This window comes from Limulus polyphemus, unplaced genomic scaffold (genome assembly GCF_000517525.1).
Source record: "Limulus polyphemus unplaced genomic scaffold, Limulus_polyphemus-2.1.2 Scaffold5167, whole genome shotgun sequence".
Lineage (NCBI taxonomy): Eukaryota > Metazoa > Arthropoda > Merostomata > Xiphosura > Limulidae > Limulus > Limulus polyphemus.
In genome coordinates, this window is record NW_013670777.1 from 1,902 (window position 1) to 28,275 (window position 26,374).

General features: G+C 31.9%; 1 protein-coding gene across 1 annotated transcript in view; it reads right to left on the reverse strand.

Annotated features, from left to right (window-relative positions):
- Positions 1–362: 362 nt before the first annotated feature.
- LOC106472215 (E3 ubiquitin-protein ligase listerin-like) overlaps positions 363–26,374 on the reverse strand; it is a 66,699-nt gene continuing 40,687 nt past the window's right edge. The window contains exons 16-30 of the mRNA XM_022400821.1: positions 23,467–23,647; positions 22,710–23,009; positions 21,972–22,090; positions 14,705–14,818; positions 13,333–13,460; positions 12,447–12,600; positions 11,993–12,137; positions 11,341–11,557; positions 8,704–8,959; positions 7,223–7,291; positions 3,032–3,218; positions 1,725–1,905; positions 1,086–1,215; positions 829–916; positions 363–662 (exon numbers count right to left, since the gene is read on the reverse strand). Of these exons, the coding sequence (XP_022256529.1) occupies positions 378–662; positions 829–916; positions 1,086–1,215; positions 1,725–1,905; positions 3,032–3,218; positions 7,223–7,291; positions 8,704–8,959; positions 11,341–11,557; positions 11,993–12,137; positions 12,447–12,600; positions 13,333–13,460; positions 14,705–14,818; positions 21,972–22,090; positions 22,710–23,009; positions 23,467–23,647 (2,554 nt within the window). The 3' untranslated portion in view covers positions 363–377. The remainder of the gene's footprint in view (positions 663–828; positions 917–1,085; positions 1,216–1,724; positions 1,906–3,031; positions 3,219–7,222; positions 7,292–8,703; positions 8,960–11,340; positions 11,558–11,992; positions 12,138–12,446; positions 12,601–13,332; positions 13,461–14,704; positions 14,819–21,971; positions 22,091–22,709; positions 23,010–23,466; positions 23,648–26,374) is intronic.

The following is a 26,374-nucleotide window of genomic DNA, read 5'->3' on the forward strand; positions in this document are numbered from 1 at the left end:
CCAAAATTTATCAACTGGAAAACAAAATAAGTATTCATTTTATTCCATATGAAAGATATAAATATAGGTCAAGCCACCAGATGTAGCATTTCTTTGCAATCATACTGTTGAAACAAGCACTGTGAAACTGCCATCCTCACATGCTAAATGGATTGTGGAAACCATCCAGGGAATTGTAGATACGACAGCATTTTGTGAGGGAAACTTTGCTGCAGCACAGTTGTTTGTCATTAAATAGAGCCTGAATTGTTGTAATCATGTGGTGAAATTATTTTCATATAGCGTACTGAACCTGTGTACATATCCTGAAAGTAGGTCTACCTTGTTGATCCTAACTGGTTCATTCATTAACAGAGATTAAAATGCTGAAATGTATCTCAATGTTTTTTGTTGACAGTCTGGTATAAGAAATAGTTTCTATGCAATCGACGTTTGAAGTGATATAACTTACAAACACATTCACTTACTTGGTGTGTCAGAAAGGTGGTTAATTGTAACAGCCAGTTTCTCCACTGGGTGTTAGAAACCCCAACTCTTCTTCCACCATCTACTGTAACACCACCCAGTGGATGATTGGCCGACAGCTGAATGACCAGTTCTATTGTCACTTCATCTATGGTGTAGGTAGCCATTACTTCCCGTGCAGCTGGCCGAGCTTTAACCTAGAAGTAAATGGATGTTATACCTTGTCCAACAGTACAGAAAAATGTAGTACATGAAACCTTCTGAACTTCTTCACTTTAAAAGTAGAAAAACATAGCTTTTATAACTAAACTTTTAATGCAGTTCACAAAATTTTGCTTAAAAAAAGACTACACTATAACTCACCTTTAAATTCTTGAATCTCTGATCTCCACGATGTACAGCTTGGATCTCCTCTGTATAGATAAGGCTACTGACATACTTTGATGTGAACCTAAAGATATAAACCAAACATATCAAGTATACAATTAAAGTCGTATTTTAATTGAAGAAAAAAAAAAGCTGGTGTTATTTTAATAAAATTATTATAACTGTAACTCTTTAAGTGACACAATATATGAAGTTTATATTAAAAATCAAACCAGAAGTGTTGCCTATGCTACCTGTTAACAATGTCCGTAGTTCTCTTGTCTTGTTCAGTCCACCACTGGCGGACCAGAGCAGGTAGTTTCTTCAAAGAATTTAAATACACCTGACATGCAAGGTGTTGAAGCTGATGTGAACTAGGTGTGCCTGCAAGATACAATTCATGTCTTATACTTGACGTACATACAGGTTAAATTCTTTTCAGGCACATTGTGCTACTATATTAAGAGTAAAAAAACACAAAAACCAACGTTTCTTGCAACAATCAAAGGTTTTGAAAAGGAATTCACCCATTAATGGTTTGTAGCTGAATATATTCTAAGCTAACACTGTAGATATTAGCCCTTATGATGGTAAGTGTGTTACTTAAATTAGTTGGCTGTACGTAATTATAAATATTTTACCCTTCATTGTGTCAAAACAAATGTTGTTTTTTACTCTTAAAACTGATGTGAACAGGGTGTGCCTCTAAGACAAATAGTTGAGTTACAACTGTAAGATAAGTTGTACAAGGTACATTTATTAAAAATAAGAATTTATATATTTTGCATCTACCTCCATACTTTTTTTTTACTGTATAATATCTAATACTACATGTAAATTAAAAACAGCATGTGAAGATCAAGCAGAAGTTAAAAACAATAATAACAACTCACTTGTTACAGATAAGTCGACTGGTTCGGAGAAAAGAGTTGGAACCTGGTTTTTACTGGGACTGACTTGTTTCTCACCAGTGTGTGGAAGAGTAGGGTTAGAAGGCATAAGGCGAAAGAGGTAACTAAGAAGACTGGAAAGATGGTTGGAATTCTTCAAGTAACTGGCATATTCTGAACGATTCTAAAAGTATACAAAGACCATGATGTTGATGATAAAATATAAAAAAAGCAAAAACAATTGAGCCATGCAAAATTATGTACAGTTTTTTTTATTAAAGACACATTTTTTGTACTTGCTTCACTTTAATTCAACATTTAACTATGAATAGAAACATTTTTGGAACATTTACATGATCCTGAAAATAAAAACAGCCAAGCTAGCTTACCTTTAGGTTGTAACAGTTAAATTGAAATTCTAAATTTACAATTTTATTTTGGTTGAAATGATGTATCATACATGTACACAAACACATTCGTACATACATACACACACATATACATATATATATTTAAAACATGACATATTTCTTTAACTTAAATAAAGTTTATTACAATTTGTCTTTTATATCAAATCTTACTTTAAATTCCCGAGATTTAAGCAGGAAGAGTTGAATTTTTCTTCCCAGTCGTACTTACTAGCTAGTTTAATGATCAGTAATTATGAAGTTAAGAGTAAAGTACATTCTAGTATTTCTGAAACAAGTTATTTTACAATTCTGCAATGTTGAACCCCATGACCACTTTCAATCAATTAGTAATTTAATTTTCATAACTAATTCTCTTACTAATAAACAATTCAGTGTTTTCTTTAATGACCATTTACTGTAAAATCAATCATCAAGATTACATTTTCATACTAATATCACAATTCAATATATCGAGATGTTATTCTTTACTCAACCATAGGGTTTTAAATAATAACATGATTATTATCTAAAGATAATAAATATAATTACAATTGCATCACAACTCAACACAAATTGACTACAAACTACCCTACTTGTTGCACACTAATTACAAAGTCAGTACACAGGATGAAGTTTCTACTTAATATGTAACACAGTCAACATTTTAACTAAAAATGTCGACTACTCTACTTATTTCACAGATAAACACATTGGCAAGAAATTATGTGATAAACACTATTCACATAATAAACTAACTACTGTGATTAATACTCGTTTGTAAACTTTTATACGGTCAGTAGACAGTTGCCAACAAATTTACAAATGATCAGAAAACTGGGAGATATCTTATTTATATTGCTAGCCTGCTATAAAACTACAAAACAGAAATACGAAATCTACCTCTGAAGGGGTGGCACTGAAAAAGTCCATCACCTCCATCCAAATGAGGAAGTAGGCCATACAGTAGGTGTAAGAGTCTGTGTAGGGTTGTACAATACAGCAATCCCCAACTCTAAAGTCAGAGAGTAATATTTCCACCACTTGACTAGTATCATCCAGAACTGCTGACAGAGCTGCTGGTGGGGGCCTGACAAAAATGGTTTAAGCCGATTATAATTTTAAGTCATAACATAACAATTATAGGATATCCAGATTTATGAAGTACATCCATAGAAATAATTTTCAGCAGCAACATAGAATGGTCGTGTGATCTTTCAAAATATTATATCAATTGCACTATAACATCTCTTTTTGCCCTGTTCAAATACGTAATTTATAAAATAACAGTAATTCTTGCAGTATTGGTTACATCTCTTTATCTTGATGAACCTAATTCATTTTGTGTTATTAAACAATGGCACTTATATACAAACTGAAACATTCACACTATCCTGAAATTTAATCCTATAAACTCTCCAGAAACCTTTTTCTCATTGCAGAAAATAAGATTATTTTGTTTCCCGAAACAATGTGAAGTGTTCTGTTGGGTACAAGAGTATCTTTTTTTTAACAAGTTTAAACAAAGGTACAGGTTTTCTATAAAAAAAATAAATGTTAGTATAGGTTTAAACTGAAAGAATAACTGTTCTATAGCTCCTGTAACAGGCATACTCTACTTGAATAATTTTGTTTCTTTGTTGTTAAGCATAAAGCTACACAATGGGCTATCTGGCTGTGCCCACCATGAAACATGATTTTTAACATCAGAAGTACACAGACTTACTGCTAAGCCAAATAAATACAAGATAAAATACACTGGTAAAACAAGGAGAAAAGATAATATTAAAATATTTTCTTGAGAGCAACAGAATTTAAATAAAAAGAGGTCGAAAAGAAACTGATAAGTTGTGTCTTTTCTTTGGGGGAGGGGAGGAGGAGGAAGGAATGTAAGTGACAAAAATAACACTTAAAATCCTTCTGCACTGCTATAATATTATTGATATGTGGATGGAGAGATGACACACTAAAACAGCACTAGACATTTCTAAAGCTGAAAGTTCTTTAATAATAAGTATTGTAGGAAAAATTCTGATCCAGACACTACAAAATGCTGAGTTACATGTTAGAATGTGGGAAGCTGTACTTTGCAAGCAAAATAGTTATAAATGTATCTGGGACGTATTTTATTACAGTTTAAAAAGTCTGAAAGAGAAAGATAACTTACTGATATAGTTCTTAACCAAGTAATATTTGATGTGAATAACAGCGATAAAGCAGAGAACATTGTAAAAAGTATTCAAATCAGAATCTGGTGACAAAAAACAATCTCTTAAAAACTGAGTAACACCAATCAAAAGCATCCTAGTGAAAGATCAAAAAGGTGGATATACAGAAACCCAGAGGGAGAAAATGATCTATTTTGATACTAAAAGCTACAATTGTCAGTAGGATAAAGGTAGAAGTTGAAAGCTTTGTATCAAAAACTTTCATTAGAAATGGTACGATAGAAGAAAAAAAATTTGGTAAAAAGGATATGAAGAAATAAATTTGATCATTAACTGAACATCATTTCTGTGACTTGAATATGAAGAAAGAACTAACTTCACTTATTCGACACTGCCTTTTGTAAAAGTCAATCATACAAAAAGTACAGACAGAAACCAATCTTGAGTTGAAGATAGGATGTAAAGAAGAAATTTTGATTAGTTGAAGAGCCAAACATGAAGATTTCAAGTAAGATGTGACTGATAACTAGGAAGATGAAAAAGGTAATTAGTACGTAAATAAATCCAGGTAACAGTACCATTTCCAACACTGACTTTTAGATATTGCAGAACTTTAGTTATCAAAAATGTATAACAGGGAGACAAAAGCTGAGAATGCAAAACAAGTTTGATGTTTCTCAATAAAGGAATGCAACACAAGAAGAAAAAAAAGGTGCAAGGGTGATGAAACAAAGATATAACAGTTTATCAGAATAACAATAAATTTCTCCAAATCTCACATGAAGCATGTCAAGCTACTATGTAAAAAAATTAAGGGAACAAAAAAAAGGTAACTTGTTATAAATGCAATCAAAACCTTTGGGAAATACCAAAATTATGACAATAGTTAAAATAAATCTTTTTATTTCTTTATACTGACAGACATAATAACAATGTTTATACTTTTTTAGAATAGTTTGGTACTGAAAATTGATTAACTCTTCCAGAACAGGCATCATTTTGTAAGTGTATCAGGAGGGTTTAGTGAATTACACTCGGTATTTAATTAAACAGCTTTCTTATCATGGTATGTATGTAAACTTAGCATAAAGCATAGCTAATAATCCAAATTTTAACATTATATAAGTTTTAAGTTTTAATTTTATAAAGCAATATTAAAAAATCCTCAATTTTTCCCTTGCGTGAGAAATGTAATATTTGCTCTCTAGATATCACCTTCTTTTCTAATTTATTTACCATCACTCCAAGATATATGAAATTTAATGTAGATTACTCATTATAATATTGTAATCACTCAGGCAAAGCATAATTTTCATAGCCTTCAATCTTAATTGGTTAAAGAGCCATAAAATAAAAAATCAGACCTCACTTGCCACACACCCTCTCTGTCAGAAATTGCCAATAGTTCTCTTTTATGTTTAATACACTATTATTTATAACCAAAAGAAATTCAAGGTTTTAATCTATCAAATGACATATCATATCATGTTAGTTTCTGTACAGAGAATTGTCTATTTCATTTCCAATATAAACTTTATTCCCATGGCAAACACATCAGTGAGCTTAGCTGAGTGTTTAACTGCTCCTGTCACATTGTTAGAAAGCCAGAAAAATCATGATAGTTATGGTACATTGTCCACTTTTTGCATGTTATTATTCTGTGTTCTTAGTTGCATTATTTAATTAAATAAAAAATTATTTAATGTAGTAGTACCATTAGCATAAAAAAGTAGGATTAATCTTCACTGACAATCAACAGCAAAAAAAAGAAAAAGAAAGGAAGAAGACCCAGTCAAGTACTTCATTTCTTGTTTTTTATGTGTATTCTTTATTTGTTATTTTCAAAGTAATTAAATGTAAAAATTAGAAACTTTTTAGGTTAGATAAGGTGAAATAAAGAATAATAATAGTAAAAATTGTTCACTAGGTATGCTCATGGGTAGCTCGTGCAATTCAATAGGGTAACATGAGCTCCACGTTCGTCAACTGATTTACAAATTTTATGATGGGAATATTAATTTAGACATGGTTCAAAGGGCAATTAAACTTAAATATAAACAGATGTATACTGTTATGAATTTAAAGCTATTTAGGATAAACAAATGTATGAAACTAACTTGAATGGATGGCAACTGCCTGTTGTAGAAACACAAGTGTAGAGGATGATGTCTGAAAGGTTTCCTCTTTCATCTTCATGCAGAAGACTTTTGAAACATTGTACACTACACTTGTGTTTCTACAACAGGCAGCTGCCATTCATTCAACTAAGTTTCATCATGAATACTATGCCTAAACAACCTATCAAAGAATGAACAAATGTAGTTTCATGTTACAATTTGAAGTCATTCCAGAAAGAAGAAAGGTTAATTTAGATTTATTTCAAGTTTTCTTTTGGGGTGATTATGAGGTCAGTCAAATTGAGTTAGAGTAGAGAAAATAACAGATGAAATATAAATTTTTGCTGAAAAATAACATTTTCTAATTATTTAAGAGGTTTTAGAGATTACACAAATGAAATTTGAAAATTTTCAGATTTATAAAAATATTTTTAATCTTAACATGAAAATCACATTGCACTCAAATTAGTAAACAAAACTATTTGATATATTCACAGACAAATCTTTATTACAAAATACTTAATTAAAAGTCTAATTTTTTAATGTACAAAAGTCTTGTAATGTTTACTGAAAGTCTGCCAAATTTTGTGAACATACACATACTGTATTAAAAGTTAAAGTACGGAAACGCAGTAATGAGTTAAAAAAACTACAAGCTACGTAATCATCACCAACCTAAACTAATGACATCATTTTCTTACTGTTTTCACAAAATACTATAATAGCTTTCAGATATACAGTAAAATAAAACAAAAAATATTAGTGTAAAGAAACTATCTTGCAAAATTTTTTTAGTAAACTCTACTAACTTAATAATTTCTTCCTCATCCTGCATCTTCTCCTGGTTCAAAAACATCTTGGGTAGTTCTGGAACTAACCTGAAAAAAACCAACAATACTGTGTTAATGGAAGTACTACTATCAAATTGATGTTTCAGTCTCACTGTTCACTACCACCTTTATACTATTTCATTGGTAAAGAAATAAGGATCTTTTGGTGAAAAGGTAACTAATTTTTAACACAAAAAAGTAGCAGGAGTGTGGCTAAGCAGCTGTGACAAAGATTTAGAACAAGTTGTGGCTATGCAATATTTAACATCTTCATGTCAATACTATAAAGTTAAACAAGTTTCATCCAAAAATTTATTTTTTTGTGTCTTTTTAATAGTCTGCTTTGTACAAAGGATCTAGTCACTTTACACTGCTCACTTTAATGTATTTATATATATATATATATATAAGTCCACTACTTTTGGGCCAAAAACACCACTAACTTCACGAGTATCCAACTAATGACCTAAGTCAAAGTGACCAAAGAAACTTTTCGTAGTTTATCATTACTCATAATTAAGAATATTTATTATTAACTGTTTATGTAAATTTTACCTATTTTTCTACAATTTGCTCAGTCCAGTGCTTTACAATTTTATCTCTTAAATTACTGTCAAATAATAATTTTGTCCATCAAAAAACTGTTTCTGATTAACTAAGGGAAATAAAACATTTTCAGTATTTTATAATGCAAAAATTAACACTAAAATTTAATAGGAACTGGAGTATAATTTCACATTTATCAATATAACAACTGCAATAATATAATATCAATTATGTTTGTAAGCTTTCTGTCAATTAGTTTACAAGTATGAATTTAATCAACTTTAGAAAAACAGGTTTATATGCGACATGTCCTAAGCCTAAGAATCTGTTATATGTACAATACATCCTACTTTGTATTCTTATTGAATGACACTAGTCTGAAAGTTAATGCAATTTCAAACTAACATACTAAGTATTTCTAAAAAGGGATCAAATAACTTACATCATTAGATTGTACAAAGAAATGGTGATTTTATTCAGTTACTATAACTACTAATTATACTCAATTTAAAAAAATCATAAGGGTATGAACAATGGCACAATGCAATCCTGTGAAAGTTTTAATAACCTAGAAAAAAAGACAAAAAAATAACCATTAATTTTCAAACAGTGAAGTTTCTAATAAAGATAAATATAAATTACTGAAACAGGTGAACTATAATATTGCATACATGGTATGAAATCTAAGATATTCTTTCAAAATATATGGCTAAATGCACAACTTATATCATACTTTTATTTTACCAAATTTAACTCTCTTCTTCTGCTAGAATGATTAAAATGAAAGTGGAACGAAACAACTTTAAGGCTTATAACTTCACTGTCCTTTACTCCTGTTATTACACATAGCTAATGGTATTCATGAACACCTCCCCATTTTGAAATTATAATGCTACGCTTTAAATAATATTTACTTTGTCAGCAACTGATGAGCTCCAAGTTGTATAGATAAGACACCAGAGGTCAGCAGTGGACACAGGTGTTGTAGCACAGATGTGACTGATGATGGTAACTCTGGTGATCTATACTGGAATTTTTCTGCTGTAGTAGGTATTGGAGGTAGCGTGATGTTCAGAAGGTATGTAACAGGTATACCTTCTAAGCAGGAACCCAGAGATTCTAAAACTCCTTCTTCTGCTATTGTTACAACATCTTTTTTGTGTACCTTTCCTTTAAAGTAGATAAAAAAACTTGTTACTGATGATTATTTGCATATTTCTTGCAATAAAACCAATATTAACTGTTGAACATCAAATAGGCTACTTTTTATATAATTCAGTGTTTTCTAACATTAATCCTTTCCAGTCCAGGAGGGTGTCACTTTTGTTTAAGAAGCTAAATTTTGTTTTATCAGAAAGTTTCATTTCATATATCCATTCAGTTTCAACTTGAATGATACTCATCAAAACATTTATTTTGATGATTACAGTAGTCATCACTTCTGGATATAGATCATAAAATGAACAGTAGAAACTCATAAAGATATATTGTGAAATAGAACCTGAACTCTCAAAATGGCAAGAGGTTGACTAGGTTGAAATCAATTTAACAAACATACTTTTGTTACAATAAATTCTAAGTTCTTTTATTTAAGTACATTGTTTTAATATGATAAACATAACATTAATATTCAATAAATAAGGATTTCAGTCACTGGAGTGTTTTGCCATTACTCACCTTATACCCTAAACCTAATGAAGCTCACCTGATGTCTTGTCATAGTGAAATATTTCTGAAGCTTTCAAATATATATAATTAAAAAAATGTTTTCAGGACTGAAAAGAGCATCTAATGGAAGAATAAAAAATCCATGATCTGTGGTTTGTTCCCAAGTGTTTTAAATGTTCCACGACATTCCACTGTTCTTCCTTATCAAAGCTAGGCCTTGTCACTTTCCCACAAAACCATAAATTATTTGTCACACTTTATTCTCTGATATGAATAGTTTATAATTTGCTCAATCCAATAATATTTAAACTTTGTCTGTAACTATTTTGAAATTTGAGTTTCATTAGTAGTTGTTCAATAACCTATTGTGAGGTCATGAAAGGGTGGGAATCAAGGTGTACTAATAAAATACAGAGAAAGAGAAGAAAAATCTTGTGATAAACAACTTTGGTTATTATATTCTCAAGAGGTGATAGTTGCTTAACAAATATAAACCTATGCTTTGGAACAGGCAAGAATCCTCAAAGCTGCACATAAATATAAGTTTGAAAATCGTTTTCATTTTCTATGTAAATTACATCAATTACAAAATAAAAAAATATCAATTCTAAAATATCTTTGAGTAAAAGATTGTTGAAATACAGTTACTTTTATGTAAATTTTGAAATTTGATATGCAGCTGTGCACTCAACACTTAAAAGGTGCGCACCAGTCTGGAAAGGGTTAATTTCAGCAGAGAATGTTACAATTGCTGATTACGAAAATCCAATTTACATGATTTACAAGTATATATTCATATGACAATTGAGGCAAATTTCAATATAACTAACAATGCATTTCTAAATCATCCATATAACCAGTAATCAAGCTAGTTACAATTCAATCCTCTTACAAAACATGTCATTTATGTTATGTCTATCCAAAGAAACACAAAACCCAAACAATTACATCACACAATCAATATAATTAGACCTAGAGATTAACCAGTGATGTTGCTTCTGGATAGTATTAACAATCAAGTAACCTTACTGAATGTCTGAAGGTTTCCCAGTGATAGAAACCTACTTGATGGATGGTCAAACAAAACTGTTGACCTAGCGTTTAAGCATGCAGTGATATTATTTACTGGAGTTACTAGAGCAATAATCAAATTAACTCAAACAACCTCAGAAGTTTAGTGCAAGCATAACCTTAACTACTAAGAATCACAAACGCGTAGGCATTTTTTTTTTCAACAATATAATAAAGAATTCTGTGATTCTGATCTAACAAGCAAAAAAATACAAGACAGTAACCAGTAAACGAGTAAGTCATTCCTATGCTTGGACATGTTTTCTCACATATCTCTAGCTCTTTAAAAGCAATTCAGTAGAACATTATTGATCATGAACCACACAATTTTTAAATATCTCATCCAGAATTACATGGTCACCTTACACCACCACTTTTGGTGCTGCAAAATGAAATTTTGACGTTGAAACTTTTTTTTTCTCATTGATAAAGAAATGATGTACACATAATTTTGTGATGTGTTTCACAGTTACTGGTTCCTATGCAAAGCATGTTAAAGTTTTGTAAAAACAATTAGCATGAAATGCATCTTCAACATATCTTGGAAGAAAGCTTTCCAGTGAAATTTTCCTTCAAGAATTATAGTAATACCATAATAATATAAACAGTTTCAAAATTAGTTGTTGTTTTTTTACAAACATGAAGTGTTATAAATGTATCCCTATTAAAAAGTTTAAAAATGTCACATTAGTATAATAACAGAAAATCACAATAGGTTCCTGCATTTAGTTTTCAATGCATGACTTTCCACACTAATATTTTGAAACTGACAACAAATGAACTTGGTAATACATATAAAGTAGAATAGTTACCTGCTATGTTAAAAAAAAGTTGTAATACAGTGTTATACAAAGTTTCCATAAAAACGTTCTGCCATTCATCTGAAAGATCAGGTGGAAATAGCTCCTTTTGAGGGTGTGTCTTCAAGCTTCCAACAAGTGATGACACAGTTTCTAGAAGCAAGGAAGATCTTCTCATCAGTGCAAGTAAAGGGATGTCTGTTGTGGTATCTCCACTATGGCTACAACTCTGCAGTGTTTTAACAAAAGTAAATACTAAAACATGAATACACCAAAAAATACAAGGTGGTGTTAAGAAATGTATTACCTTATATGTTGAGAAGTTTTCACACAGTTTTGTTCATTTTCCCTTCTTTCATCTATATTTCACTTTTTATGGCTTCAAGAACAGAAACTATATATAATAACAGTAGTTAGAGTATCTTGTTATTATAAATCTTACAGATGCTGATGCTAAGCACTGTAGTAAATAAAACTCTACCACAACAATATTACTTGTTATATATTTTTATTACAAACTTCCTTTCCTATTGCTTGGTCCCTTTTTTCACAAAATATCTATTTGTACCAAATAAACAATATTTTAGATTTTTGATTTAATTTGTACAGTATTTTTCACTGGCAATACAAAGTATCAAGATTGAAGAATTTGAAAATAACTTGCCTGCATCCAATCAGCAAGTAAACAAAGCAAAAAATCCCAGTTGATAGAGGTTAGTAGTGTTGGAAACTGTTGAACTATCACCTGGAAGAAATGGCTAACTTGGCAGCTGAAGAGTACATTCTCTTTCTTTTGTTTAAGTAGGTCACTGTTTCAAAACAAAATGTTTGTCATGGTATATTAAATAAAAACATTTTTATATGGTATGATAAGTTTCTGTCACCAAGTATTATGATAAACACATCAGAACAAAATATTACAAATGCAAGGTAAGTTGGTAATAACAACACTCTGAAATCCTAAGCTCTATCACATGGCTGACCCATGCCCTCCATCATGCATCTTGAGTAACATTCATGTCAACTAAAGCAAGGTTAAGTGTTGGGTTATCAAACATAAAGATCTATCACTGTTTGTTGGAATAAGAAAGAAAAAACAATGATTCTAATCCACTTACCTGCAACACACAAACAGCATTGACTGTGTTGATTTTAGACCATGGAGAAAATTCAAAAGAGCTCCCAATTCATCTTTTACAGACAGATCATGAACAACTTCATCTTGTTGACAACAGGTGGTTATCAGAGAAAGGCAGCTGAAACTATCTTCTCCTGCAAAATAAATGTTAAGGTATTTAATCTATAGTAACCGAGGGCTAAAATTCAAGTTCTTTACAGCCAGGTTAAAGTTCAACCATCTCCAGCCAGGTGATGGTTCATGTTATCCAAAGTTAGCTGAAGCTTATATCATTTACAGCTTTGTAAATATTCAACACTCTATTAGTCAAATAATCTATATATAAACTGACCTTTAAAGTTATCTAGATCTAAATTAACATTCAAATAGTCTAGAAAGAGTCATTTAGATAAAGGATAACATTCACGTCAGTTAGAGCAAGATTAATGCTTGAAGCATCTCGATACTAGAACAAACTCGTGTTCAAGCCACCTAGAGCTAAGATGATGTTTAAGTTATTTAGAGAAGGTTAACAGTCAGGTTATTCAGCTAACATTAAAATTATTTATAAACTAAAATAACATTATCTAGAGTAAGGTTAACATTCAGATCATCCGTAGTTAAGCTAATGTTCAAATCAATTAGAACTAAAATGTTGGTTAAGTTATCTTGAGAGAGGTTAAGAGTCAGGTCAACTGGAGCTAAGCTAATATTCAAGTCATATGGAACTAACATAAAGTTTAAATGATTTAGAGCTAAGACGATGTTTAAGTTATCTAGACTCCAGAGCAAGGTTAACAGTCAGGTAAGATAACATTCAAGTTCTCTAAAAGTATGAAATCACACACTAATTTCAGATTAATTCTTAGTTACTGAGATATTTGTACCTTCCTTGGAGAAATCTTCCAAACAGAGGAAAAGATTGATTACAGATGTGAGTAGATTCTTCTGGCAGTCAGTAGACAAGAAGGGTACCATATGCTGCAGTACTCTCCTGTGTCCTATTCCCTGAAACCTTAACCCCCAAAAATCTTTAATAAGGTAACAAAATCATTAATTTATATCAAACATAGTGTGTGTTAACTAATTCTGACTTTATTTTGAGATTTAAAACTGTGTTATTTGATTACATAAATATCTATATGCCTCAACTAAAACAAGGGAGCTGTGCATAAATCACATTCTTGTGCCAAACAATTCTACATAGCAAATACATAACTACACCTCTCTCTTTAAAAAGAGAGTGCAAACAAAATATGAGCATATCTGGAACAAAAGAACTGTACTGACTATGTCTGTTTATGTTATTAGTGATACAGATGATTGCTGTACAGCACTTATCAAAATATTACAAAAGGTTTTACGACAGATAACGTAGCAACAGTTCATACTTATTTTATATACAAACATTTATCAACTCACAGCTAAGAAGCATTAGATATTTAATTATTCCTTTTTTTTTTTTTACTGTTAAGGATGTTTTATTCCACACATTTTTGGATTAGTTTTATACATATATGTATGTTTACATTCTAAAGACAAACCTATTTTAATAGCTAAATAGTGTTTAATAACTGTTTACATACAATAATAAAATAAGCATTTTTCAAGGCATCTTTATACTATTACTAGAAGATTTGTAAAAGATAAATAAGAGTTCCTAATACGTACTTAGCAGAAAGCGGAGAATATAATAGTAACAGTGGCATTTACAACTTAATTTTAAAAGTTCTTCGAGAAACATAGTTAAAGTTAGTTATAATAAATTGTGAAACCCATTAAAATCTTGTATATATATATAAACACATTTACATATATAGTTTTTCACAAGACCAAACTACTTTTGATCTATGACCACCACTGAAAGAACTGAGGTCTTACTGACTAATATTAATCAATGCTCACAAATGCTATGGTTCACTTGAGGCAAGTGACTGCAACTAACTGGTTATAAAAACATACTAAAACTCAATAACTATGTAATTTTGAGATACAACTTTGAGAGTTGAGCATTCTTATGGGTTGCACTTGCTGTGATTTTTGAGTAATCTATGATTCAAAATTTGTAATAAATCATTGTCCACTGTACAAAACAGAATAAAAATGACATTAATACAAGACAAGAGCCAGTCTCATAAATTTTCAACCTACATTGCCTACATAGTTTATTAATGCAATGACACAACATCCATTTTTGTTTTCTAGTTGAAATGCACTTTTGTATTGTAGCACAACAAAAGAAGAAAAATCACAACTTACACATCAAGAGTAGAAGCATACTTAGTATGCCAGTGCCTAAGGTTAACATCACAGTTTTCCATTTGAGCACATAAATGACTAAGGACAACTGTCCAAAGCATGCTGTCTGGAGCTCTGTTGGAGAAATAAAAGTATATTTAAATAGGTTTATTTGTTTCCAAGCAAATTAAGGGTGTGGTGCTGGGTAAGGAATGATATGTTCTTTTGTCATGAAAACTTAAAAAACATATTTTGTAAAGTGACCAAATGTTTGGAAATTCTCTCAAAACTTAACAACAGTATCACACAAAGCTCTGTACCAGAAAAAGTTGTAAGGAAATATTGTGAAAAGCTCAAAAATAAAATTGTACAATGTTCTTTAAAAGAAGCAACTGTTATACAATATAGTCAAAAACATAACAGTTTTGTACAGAGTTTTGTAAAAGAAGCAAATATTAGGCAATGCTGTCCTAAGTCAGTGATGTACAACATACAGTTCACTAACTACTTTAATCTGGCCCTTAAGCACTTAAATATTACATATGAAAAAAAACAAAAAAACAGCTCACCTAAAAAGAAATAAATGTTCTATAATTCATTAATGAACTACATAACATTATTGAGTCTTGTTTCTCCAAACAAGAGGGAATCCTCAATAGCTGCGGAACTTGAAATTCTTTTAGGCAGGATTAGAGTAAATTAATCTGAGACCTTTTTTTCTTTGTATTAGCTATATTTTTATGCACCAGCAATACCAAGCATGGAGTGTGCGTATACTTGATTCAATTTTATTACTCATCAGGATCTCTATCGGCCTACCCTGAAATTGAACTTCTTTCAGGTAGGATTAGAGTAAATTAATCTAAGGAGCCTTGGGTGTGGTCAAATACAATAATTGAAAGGGTTTGTCCTCCTGAGTTGAAAAGTGTAATTAGATCTTAAATTGGTCAAGAGATGACAGAACTATGAGCTAAAAGTTTGTACTTGAAAAAAACAAAAAAAACTTAGAGCCATTCTATGAACCACTATGCTGCAGCTAAAATCATGGTTTAAAATGCTCCCCAATGTTTAAAGAAATCACCACTGATTCTGTTGGAATGGGCTTCTTTTCTTTATTGGTTCTTTCTAATTATTCAGTAAAAATAAATAAAATGTCCAGGCCACTTATTTTAATGAAAGTCATTTATCTCTTTAGTGAAGTTCTGCAGGATAATTTTGCTAATAGGCCTAACTTATGAGTAAAACTAAAAATTCCTAAAACATGAATATTAAATTTTGCCTCAAAGATTAGGCCCATGGCTTTTCCTCCAAATCAGATTTGGTTTCCTCCTAAATAAAGTTGTGCACCACTATCCTAGGTTTAACAACAGTATGGTACAAAATTTTGTAAAAGAAGCAAATGTCAGACAATATTGTTAAAACCTTAACAACAGTCATAAAGAAGTCTGTACACAAAACAACTTTTAAATGAAACTGTAAAAACATACCTACAATAATACTGTTTGAAGTAATGTTGAAAAAATAAATGTTAGCTGTATTATCAAACTTAACAATGTTTTATAAAGTTTTTTAAATGAAGCTAGTATCTGGAGTATTAAAAAAATTTAACAAGTATTGTACAAAGTTCAACTTTATCACACTCCGAATGGTACATCCTGCCTTGAGGGCAGAACTGTACCATTAAGTTAAAAACATATGGAAAATAGACTTGTAGTCATTCTCCCATACATAAAAAAACATTTCAGATTTGAAATTTCTTCAACAAAAACGTTTTACATATAAAAATTAAAATAAATCACAGATTTTGATTTTGTGAATTTCCTAATTTTTTCATGAACATAATACAGCACTGATAGCCACCTAAGAGGAAATTCATAATAGTTTTTGAACAAAGTAATGCTAATTTGACAGGGATACAAGTGTAGTTTTATGAATTTTTAGCCAATTACTGTTTCTTAACCTCAACTGTTATGGTGTGATGTATTTGCCTATGTTGCAAAATCTAAACTCCTAATGAAGCCTTTTTCTGCACTCTTAAACTGTATAAGCCAATATGGCTTCAAGTTATCAAAGAGTTGGACCCTATAGATTAAGCTCAAAGAATGACAGAGGGGTCAAACTGGCTGAATAGTGCAGAAGCCATAATTTATTGATTGCAAACACCTGGTTTCAAAATCATTGAAGACTGTGAATGTGGAAAAGACTGAGAGACTGCACAAAAAATCAGACTGATTTTATTATTATTATCGATAAAAATTTTAGAAATGTTATTAAATATGCTAAAACAGCACCAGGAGCTGATTGTGGAAGTGATCATATTCCAGTAATTTGTAAAATAAAGATTAAAATGAAGAAAGTTTTGAAGTTGAAGCAGAAACCAAAACACTAAGTTCATTTACTTAAATTGGATATCAAGATTAAAGAAAAATATGTGATCACCGTAAAGAACAAGTTCATTTCTAACAGATATAATAGTCCGTGGACCAATAATAGAATTTTGACAAATTGGTACCAGATTTGTAACTAATTGTCATAGTGTTTTTTGAGTAGATATATATCTGTAGAAAACAAAATTATATAATAGCTTTCTGTATTGAGTAGGTTAAGTGAGCTACCATATCTTTTATTGAGTAACCTTTAGGCCAGGCTGCTGCCAGAAAATCATTTTTTGTTATAATGAAATAAACTTCTGTAGCATTGTTACATGATGTTATCTTGGGCAATTGTTAATACTTCAATAGCAAAAACTTTTTATTCAAAAGCTTCATTTTCAGTGAAAGTTTGAGGAGGATGGGTGAAAAAAATGGCGTCATACCTATATACTTGTCTAGTTTTTAGCTCATCTACCTCTTCTCACTTTTCAGATGTTATTTTAAAACAATAATTGCCACATGTTGAATAAAAACTTTGCTTTCTAACTGACTCCTGTAATGTGGATTTTTTCAGTCATCCATTGGGAACTGAATAAGTTAATTTTTGCTTGACCCACAAGATGAAAAAAGGTCTCCACTGTTTGATTCTGTGCTCGGGCATGATGTTGGCAAACATCACTCCTCTATCAGACCCTCTATTCATTCTTTCAGCCATGTTATTTGACATTTCCTTGTATGTGTTGAATACAACATCAATTCTTTCACCATCACCACTAACTCTCAAGATAAAACCAAATAACTATCCAGAGAACCCAGAAAAAGTATGGATCTCCCTGTGAAGCTTCTGGACAAAACTCATACCATCAATTATACAAGCTGATGGGGAAACAACAAGCTCAGATACATTTTTATCAAGTCCTCTGACCAAGGCAGCTTTATTAGTTTTTTCACTGTTCCAATGTTGTTAGCCAGTGACCAAGAAAGTAGACCAAGAGGACGGTTGACCACTTCTTGCATGTTAAGGTTTCTTCCTGTAGCCATTAGTATAATTTGGTCAAATATTCTACAGTTAGCTTCTTTGTTGCTTGTCCTCAACTTGCCCTGCTCCTTCATATTGCTAAATGTCGGATGTTTTATTTTTGGGATCCAGTCCAAAACTATTTAGTCTTTCCCTTGTGCAATCTTTCTTTCTTGAAATCCTCATAGACTTGTTCACTTTTCTCTTGGGCTGTCAAAAGACCATCTACAATATCAGATGTGGTAGCATTGCCTGTCAAAAGGCTTACAATGTCTCACGGATTGCTGTCAAATGGATTTATCTACTGACTCATTAGAATTTCGACAACTGACTCCATATTTTCCTCATCTCTTTTAACACATGATTTTTCTAGATCAGCATGACTGATACCATAAGTCTACAGATCAATCATATCATGCAACTGTTTGGACATGTACTTCAAAACTCTGCAGTTAAGTAGTATTTGTTAACTGTGCCTGGTTTAAAATTGAATTCCCTGGTGCCTCCTACAGTTTTTGTGCTGTTATTAACTGTTTCTTCTAGAGCTCGGTCTACAAGTATTCATCTAAATGGATTATGTTCTCCAACCTGAACCAAAAATACACTATTCTGGAAATGCTCAAAAATTTTCAGGCACTTTTCAGGTAGTTTAGTCATTTCTGCATAATATATGGGAAAAAAACCTCACATAATTCAGCCTATCATAGGCAAAGTACCAGGGTATCATTAAACGGATGGAATGGGGGTAAAGCAACCAATTACCTTCTCTTGATGACCAGATCATTGCTAATAGAAGTTCTACAAGGTACACATAGAACATCCAGAACACATATAGGTTTCCATTATGGTGAAGAAGCACATCAAGGTATTCATATACTAGCTTTCTTAAATATTTTTACCATAATTATCAAAAGTTATTAACAAGCTATAATTTTTTAATACTGTTTTAATTATTTTTTAAAGAAGAAAAAATGGGAATAAGCCTTGCCAGTCAAACAGTGTGACACCCAGAAAAACAATTTTTGGTGAATGTAACACGATACTCATAACATTGCTTATTACAAACTTAAGCTACTCATTTGGAATGGTTATCTTACATTTTTGTTTATAGTTTGTATGCCATTGGGCACTGGCAATACTATATTTTAGTTCCAAATGGTAGTACTGAAAAAAATCATTGGCCCATGGACTATAATGGATGTAGATTCTGTGGGAACAACTGAAAATATCTATTATAGAAACAACAGAAGAAATTATCCCCAAACAAGCAAAAAAAGAGTAAAAACAAATGGATGACACATGACTACCAAAACAAGACCTAGAGATTAGATTTGGAAGTCAAGGAGAAATGCAAAGAAGAAAAAAATATATATGGCTGCATCAAAAATGCCATGAAACAGGGAATAATTTGAATGCAAATACAACATACATTCCTGAAAAGATTACAGAAGCAGCTAGGAAAACCTATGTTCCAACAGGTCAAAGTTTTATCCCTTAATCTGAAAAAGACTGAATGGATGGTCATATCAAATAAAAGAATCATATCACCCTATAATATACAAAGTAAAGGAAATTAAAAAAAAGTCAAGAATTTTAAATATCTAGGCTTTACCATAACAACAGATGGATGATGTAAAGATGAAATAAAGAAAATAATATGAATGGTAAAAATTGCTTTCTGAAAAATAAGCTCAATAATGAAGAAAAAGAACCACTAACACTCAAGTTCTCATATGTTATGTAGGAAGGTAACTAAAGAAGTTATGAAGTTACAGGCCACTGAAATATGGTTTTGAAGAAGAATGCTCGAAATAGCATGAACTGAAAAAGTGCAGGAAAAAAAAAGGAAAGAAATCGCATATAAAAACCCTCAGAAAAATCCAGTTAAAATTCCTAGGGCATGCTATCCATGAAGAAGCTTAGATAAAGAGACAGCAAAGAACAAAGTATATTACTGGCCTGACAAAGTGGATTGACAACCCAGCACAAAAAGAAAAAGACATCACCCAGTTATCTCGAAACAAAGAATGATGAACAGCCATAATTGTCAATGTCTGCCCATAGACAAGGTACAAGAAAGAGAGAGAATAATATAACCAGATATTAACTGAACTATGCTATACTATATAATGAGATGATACATAATTTACAATAGCTAGTGAAAGTTAATACTGTTGGTTGCTTCATACTCAAATTATTCATTATTTCTTCATTAAATGGAAAAAACCCAACTAAAACTGAATGTTACCTCAACCAGATCAAAACATATTCTTTTAGACACTGGTTTGGACTTTTTCTAGATCTAGAAATACTAAACCAAATTTTTTTCTTTTCCATAATTTAGATAACTATGTGGACCAGTAAAAACCACACACACACGTGCACAAAACAAGTGATCAGGAAGTTTCTCTTTCCTGAATATCTCAACCAAAGTTTGCTTGTTCTGGGGAAGACTAATGGTTTTTAGAGGAAAAAAAATTTACACCTCAAACAATATTTTAGACATTCTTCTGGCACTTAAATCCACCAAAGAAGACTTAGGGCACTTAAATCCACCAAAGAAGACTTAGGGGATTTTACTTCCCTCAAAAACACACTATATCATTCTAATAACCTGTTAAATCATCTTGTATTTAATCTTGAACTTTTAAAACCACAAATATGCATATGTTTGCTTGCTACTGTTATGTCAGTGATGAAGAAATTTACAATTTAAATAGATTTAACTTTTTGGTCTGTTATTAATTCTTCTATGTTCAGACCATCAAATCACCCTCTCTTAGTTTAACATATTTGATACTGTGCAAGAATGTCAAGAGTAACATTCATATATGGAGTCCATTCCTTTTGCCTCTCACTTTTATTTGGGTTCTCAAAGCTCTACATTTTTTTTACTGTAATTCAAACTTCAGTCCACTTTCACATATGCTTGGCAAGTAATACTTATCTGGACAACTAAAACTTAAATATACTTCCACATTGTATTCAAACTACTCAATAACCACATCATGAAAAAGGTCACTACATTTTGAAATAGTAGTAGCAACATCAGTTATTTTCAGAATATGAGGCTTCTTTCTCACATTTTTTTTTCTTTATAACTTTTCAAAATAAGATATTTGTGGTATGCCCACAGTGCAGATTGAACCTTTTACCATTACACACTCCCAAATTTAATACTGAGTCACTTGTGGGTATTTGAGAGGAATTCCATTATGGTCACATCAACTATATATTAGGCAAACTGAGCATCTCAAAACTTCACATTTACAAAAAAAATTAGTGGAAAATTGTGTTTTTCTGTCATTCTCCCAACATATACTGACTAGTTTCTTGCCATAGGTTCGTTTTTTTTTTTGCATAAAAAATACTGAAAAGCAAGCAATGAACGTTTGCCAAAATACTGACAAAAATTGTCATGTAAGAATAGAAAATAAACATTATCTTGTGTTAGTAGAGAGAAAAAATGAACTGTCTTTTGTAATTAAAAGCCACTGAAATTAACCTACTTTTTAAGCTAGGTTTTAGTCAACTAATGTGTACAGCTTTGCTACAGCCCAATGAAATTCATATAAATACAAATGAGTAATACATAAGTTAACGTTGCCAATAGATATTTCTAGTATTTGTGGGAAAAAATGTTGGCCAAATTCAATAAGTGTTGTGAAATATACACAGCTAGTAAAAATTCACTGAGTGAAAAACTTTGCTCTAGAAACACAGTATCAAAGAAATTATCATGCATACAAGCTTAATTCCATACATATCCATGCCGAGATTCTGTTTTTTAGCAACTTCTTCTGAATGTAAAAAGGATTAGTTCTACACATGTAACACATAAGTATTGAGAAAGTAGGATATAACTATTTACTATATTAAACACTAGAAGTATACTTACCGTTGTCCTATGTTGTCTAACATTTCCTCCATAGCTGATGTAGACAGGCTTTTTATAAGTGCGGAAGAGGATTTGTTAAGCAGGTAATGTAGTTCTTGTCGAGTTAAATCTTCATTGGACTGTAAAACATATATAAAACATAAAAAAATATACCAACATTTTCATGCGCAGGTCAATAAATAAAGACAGTTTTAAATACCTTGCTGTTGTTAAGTGAAATAAACAGCAAAAAAAAAAAAAAAATTTAAATCTGCATGTGATCATAAATAACTTAATTCTTTTTCTTTATAGATGAAATTTTTTTGCTTCAGACAAATTCAAATTCAAAACATGTAAAACTTTATATGATTTACAAAATATATCTAGTTTAGAAAAAAATGTTTGATGTCATGGTCTCGTGTGATCCAACTTTTATTACTTAAAACTACCAAAGGAAGAATAAAAAACAAGAAAAAAACTAATGAAATGTTAGTAATATGATGTAACTTTTTATTTCCCAGGGAAACCACCAAGAAAAACACTAATAATTATTTCTATAACTTTCCAGAAAATTCAGTGTATGAGATACTGGAGTTTTTCTAAAGGAATAAATCATGGTTTGTTAACAAGACTGGTTTATCTAATAGGGTTTTATACATTAGTTTACATAACTTGTACTCACTGAATTGATATGTATATATATATATATATATATATATATATATTTACTATATAGTTTATAACGCTGAAAATGTTTACCTCTTTAACAGTTTTATGAGCATAACCTGCAATAGTAGAATAAATAGTGGCTAACAAAACATAAGGCAAGTTAAGCTGCAGATGAGAGAACTGTTGTAAACTCTGTGTTGTATCATCACAAGCTTCATCAGGTGGATTTATTAAAGGAGAGTACTGATGAAGTCGCAAAAGAAGTTCTGCAGTATAAACAGCTACAAAAATGTGCTGTGGTGGATGTTGATTAGTGGTAAGTAACACAGATCGATCACCATCACTATGTAACAAGACTGTATGTCCTTTTACCCAATTTTCTAAAATAATCTGAAATAATTAAAAAAATTGTTTCATAAATATTGTAGCTTACTTATATATAGATATTATACACAAACATCCAGAAGGTAACACAAAAATTTCTTGTTTTAGCAACAACATTTACCAATTTGCAATCTTAAGTAAAAACTAATTCAGTATTAGAAATAATGTAACCAAATTTAGTTGTACACAAAATCAACAGAATTTTAAAACAAATTTTTTAAATAATTTGACAACAGTTTCATCGAGTCATAAAAGCTTTGCTTCAGTCTTCTTTTAATACAGTTTTGTTATGAAAAGATTCAAATTAAAATAAAGTATTAAGACTTTAAATTTCACTCAGCCAATGCTTTTTGATGCGACTCTGAATGAAACTTTCAAGATAAAATCTATGTGCAAATGGCAGCTTTTGAGAAATGAGCATTAGCACTTACACTATAGTATGAAATAAAGGTATCTACTTTACCCCTGTTTGAATGGCTTTTTCTAACTGATTCCACTGCTCTGCTGATTGAAGCAAATTTTCCAGATAAAAAGCTAAAACAGGGTGATGGAGAGGTGGAGTTATATCACTCTCATCAGCCAGTATCAGAGCATTGTACACAGAAGTAAGGAGTTGCCAAGTACAGTCTATGATGATATTTAAACTAAAAACAGACATATCCATTAATTGTTGTGAGCATAAAAAAAAAATCACACTTTACTAAATTGAAAATACCAAAAATATCTGACATAAGTACAAACTTACCTTTAATCTCAGTTCTAAAAGTAATAAATTCTTCTTAATGTTAACATTTTCTTAAATCGAAAATGTATTTCCAATAATACTTACCTCCCCTAACGTACTATAGCTATTACTCTACAGTCAGGATTTCCTTCCTTTGCCCATCTAAGCACTGGTCTGAATTTTTCTCACTTGCTCCAATCTTTTATTCCTCACTTAATTGTGCTTGGTGATATCTGTCATGTTCCACTCTCCACCTATGCCAATGCGCCCTCCATCCTGGTACTGTATATAAGCACCTCATTCAGATAATGTTATCACTTTTTCTAGACTGACCCATTTTGCAGTCTCTAACACCGGCTCTTAGTGGGGAGGAATGGCAGGAGAGTGTCAGTGCAGGTAAGTATCATTGGAAGTATATTTTTGTTTTAAGGAAATGTTAACTTCCAAAACATTCTTACTTCCTTTCACACTATAGCTAGAATCGCACATTGACAAGGTGGAGGGGCCAGTGAGGGCATTATCCATACAAAAAGCATCTGCATAGATCATGGTTGTGCCAAGAGAAGATTGGTACTCTAGTGGGGGAACTGTACTACATATAGAACAAGTATGAGGGGATCCTGTATGCCATACTCAACCTGAGGAAACAGAACTCATCTGGTCTGGAATTACGAACACCCATCTTCCCTCCCCAACCAAGTGGGCAAGGTAAATTCTTCTTGTCTCCCCAGAATTATAGGGAGGATGTAGAACAAATTGTGCTCAACCAAGAACCTGGGATGGGACCACTCTGCATTTAGAATTATGAGGAGATAATGGACCCTCTTCCATGAACAATGCACTGAACCAATATTGATCAAAAAGAAGGGCCACGCTCAACCCAACTGGATAGCTGAACGTCAAATCTGAATCAGTATTATGAGTAGGCTCCTGTGTAGGCTGGTGTCTCTCCTACCAGCATCTAGGAAAAAAACATCCTGAGACACAAGAAGGAGGGTCTCGAACTTTACCTTCTTCTGCAACAGTGGAGGAAATTCAATCTAATACTCTGGAGGAAAATCCTCTGTCCACCACCTAAATGACTGGAAATCAGGTGTGATAAGGACTCCATAGCTTCACTAGTAGAATCTGGGGTGGTAATGCAGTTTGGGAAGTCCCAAGGAACAGTGCTCTGGAAACAGTGCAACAGGGGAACCAAGTTCCCTAAATTTTTAAAAGCAAACTGACATCAATTTATTCAATCCAATAATCGGCAGAGATGAGCAGGAACCCCTTATGCTTTACTCGTGATAGTCCATGACTGGCAGTCCAGCATAGTACAGCAATACCACCTGATAAGCCTTTTGGTGGCCTTATGGAACCCCTCACTTCTGCAGATCCTGTTACAAAATAGATAATATATATATATATTGAATTAATGGTTGCTAGTGCAGAACTGACAGGATTCCCTTATGCTTTACTCATGATAGTTCATGAGTGGCAGTCTAGCAGAGTACAGCAATACCACCTGATCAGCCTTATGGAACCCCTCATTTCTACAGATCCTGTTGCAAAATAGATAATATATATATATTTGAATTAATGGTAGCTAGTGTAGAACTGGCAGGATCCCTTTATGCTTTACTCATGATAGTCCAGCATAGTACAGTAATACCACCAGGTCAGCCTCTAAATGGTCTTATGGAACACCTTATTTCTTCAGAGGCTGTTGCAACCTAGATAAAGTATATTGAATTAGTGGTTGTTAGTGCGGAATTGGTTTAATAAAAGCACACCTGCCTGGACAACACTCACCACAGAGTGAGATCCTGTAAAAATTAGGTAAGGGACCCTGAAAGGTAAAGAAGAGACAAGCATAGCAATGAAAATACTCACTCCTTTGCATAATCTAGCAGATGTGGTTAATATTGCTACAGGGGTTAGTTGAAGATCCTCAGATGAAGATACTGCTAGATCATGCAAATAATGTAAGATAAAGTACTGAGGAAGGTAAACATACCAGCCTGCACAATGTCATCCAGTGAGCAATTCAATCGGGTTGCTAAGGGCATAGAAATGTGATGAATTTGATGAGATTTGACTTGCAGAAGTCTCCTCTATCTCAATGAGAGCCCAGAATAAGCAATATGGATCAATTTCATACCAAACTTGTCAATGTAACTAGGGATAAATCATGAGGAACTGAATGATCCCAATGAACAAAGTCATTGTCTAGCATCTCTAAAGGCATTAGTGCAGGCAACAAAACTTTCAAGACCCTCACTGGACATAACAAACACTAGATCTGGTTGGCCAAAGAAGTGAGAAATAGTAATCAGATGAATTGGTGAATAGGATTTATCTCCTTCTCTGGCTGATAGAGTCTTAGGAAGAAGAACCAGTCTGAGCATGTAGGTAGAATGATAAAGTGTCCTGTTCACAATCAGCACAAACCATTCCAACCGGCAATGTCTGAAGGTCAGCAACAATGAAAAAATAAATCTTCATGGAAAGGTGATACATGGCACATGAGGATAAAGTCTCAAATGGGTGTTGAGAAAGGGCAAGTAATGTCACCTTAATATACCAGTTAGGTAACGGAAATTGTCATTTGAGATGAAGGACCCAAAATGACATGAGGAAGCTGGAGAGTACTGGGGACTCAAAG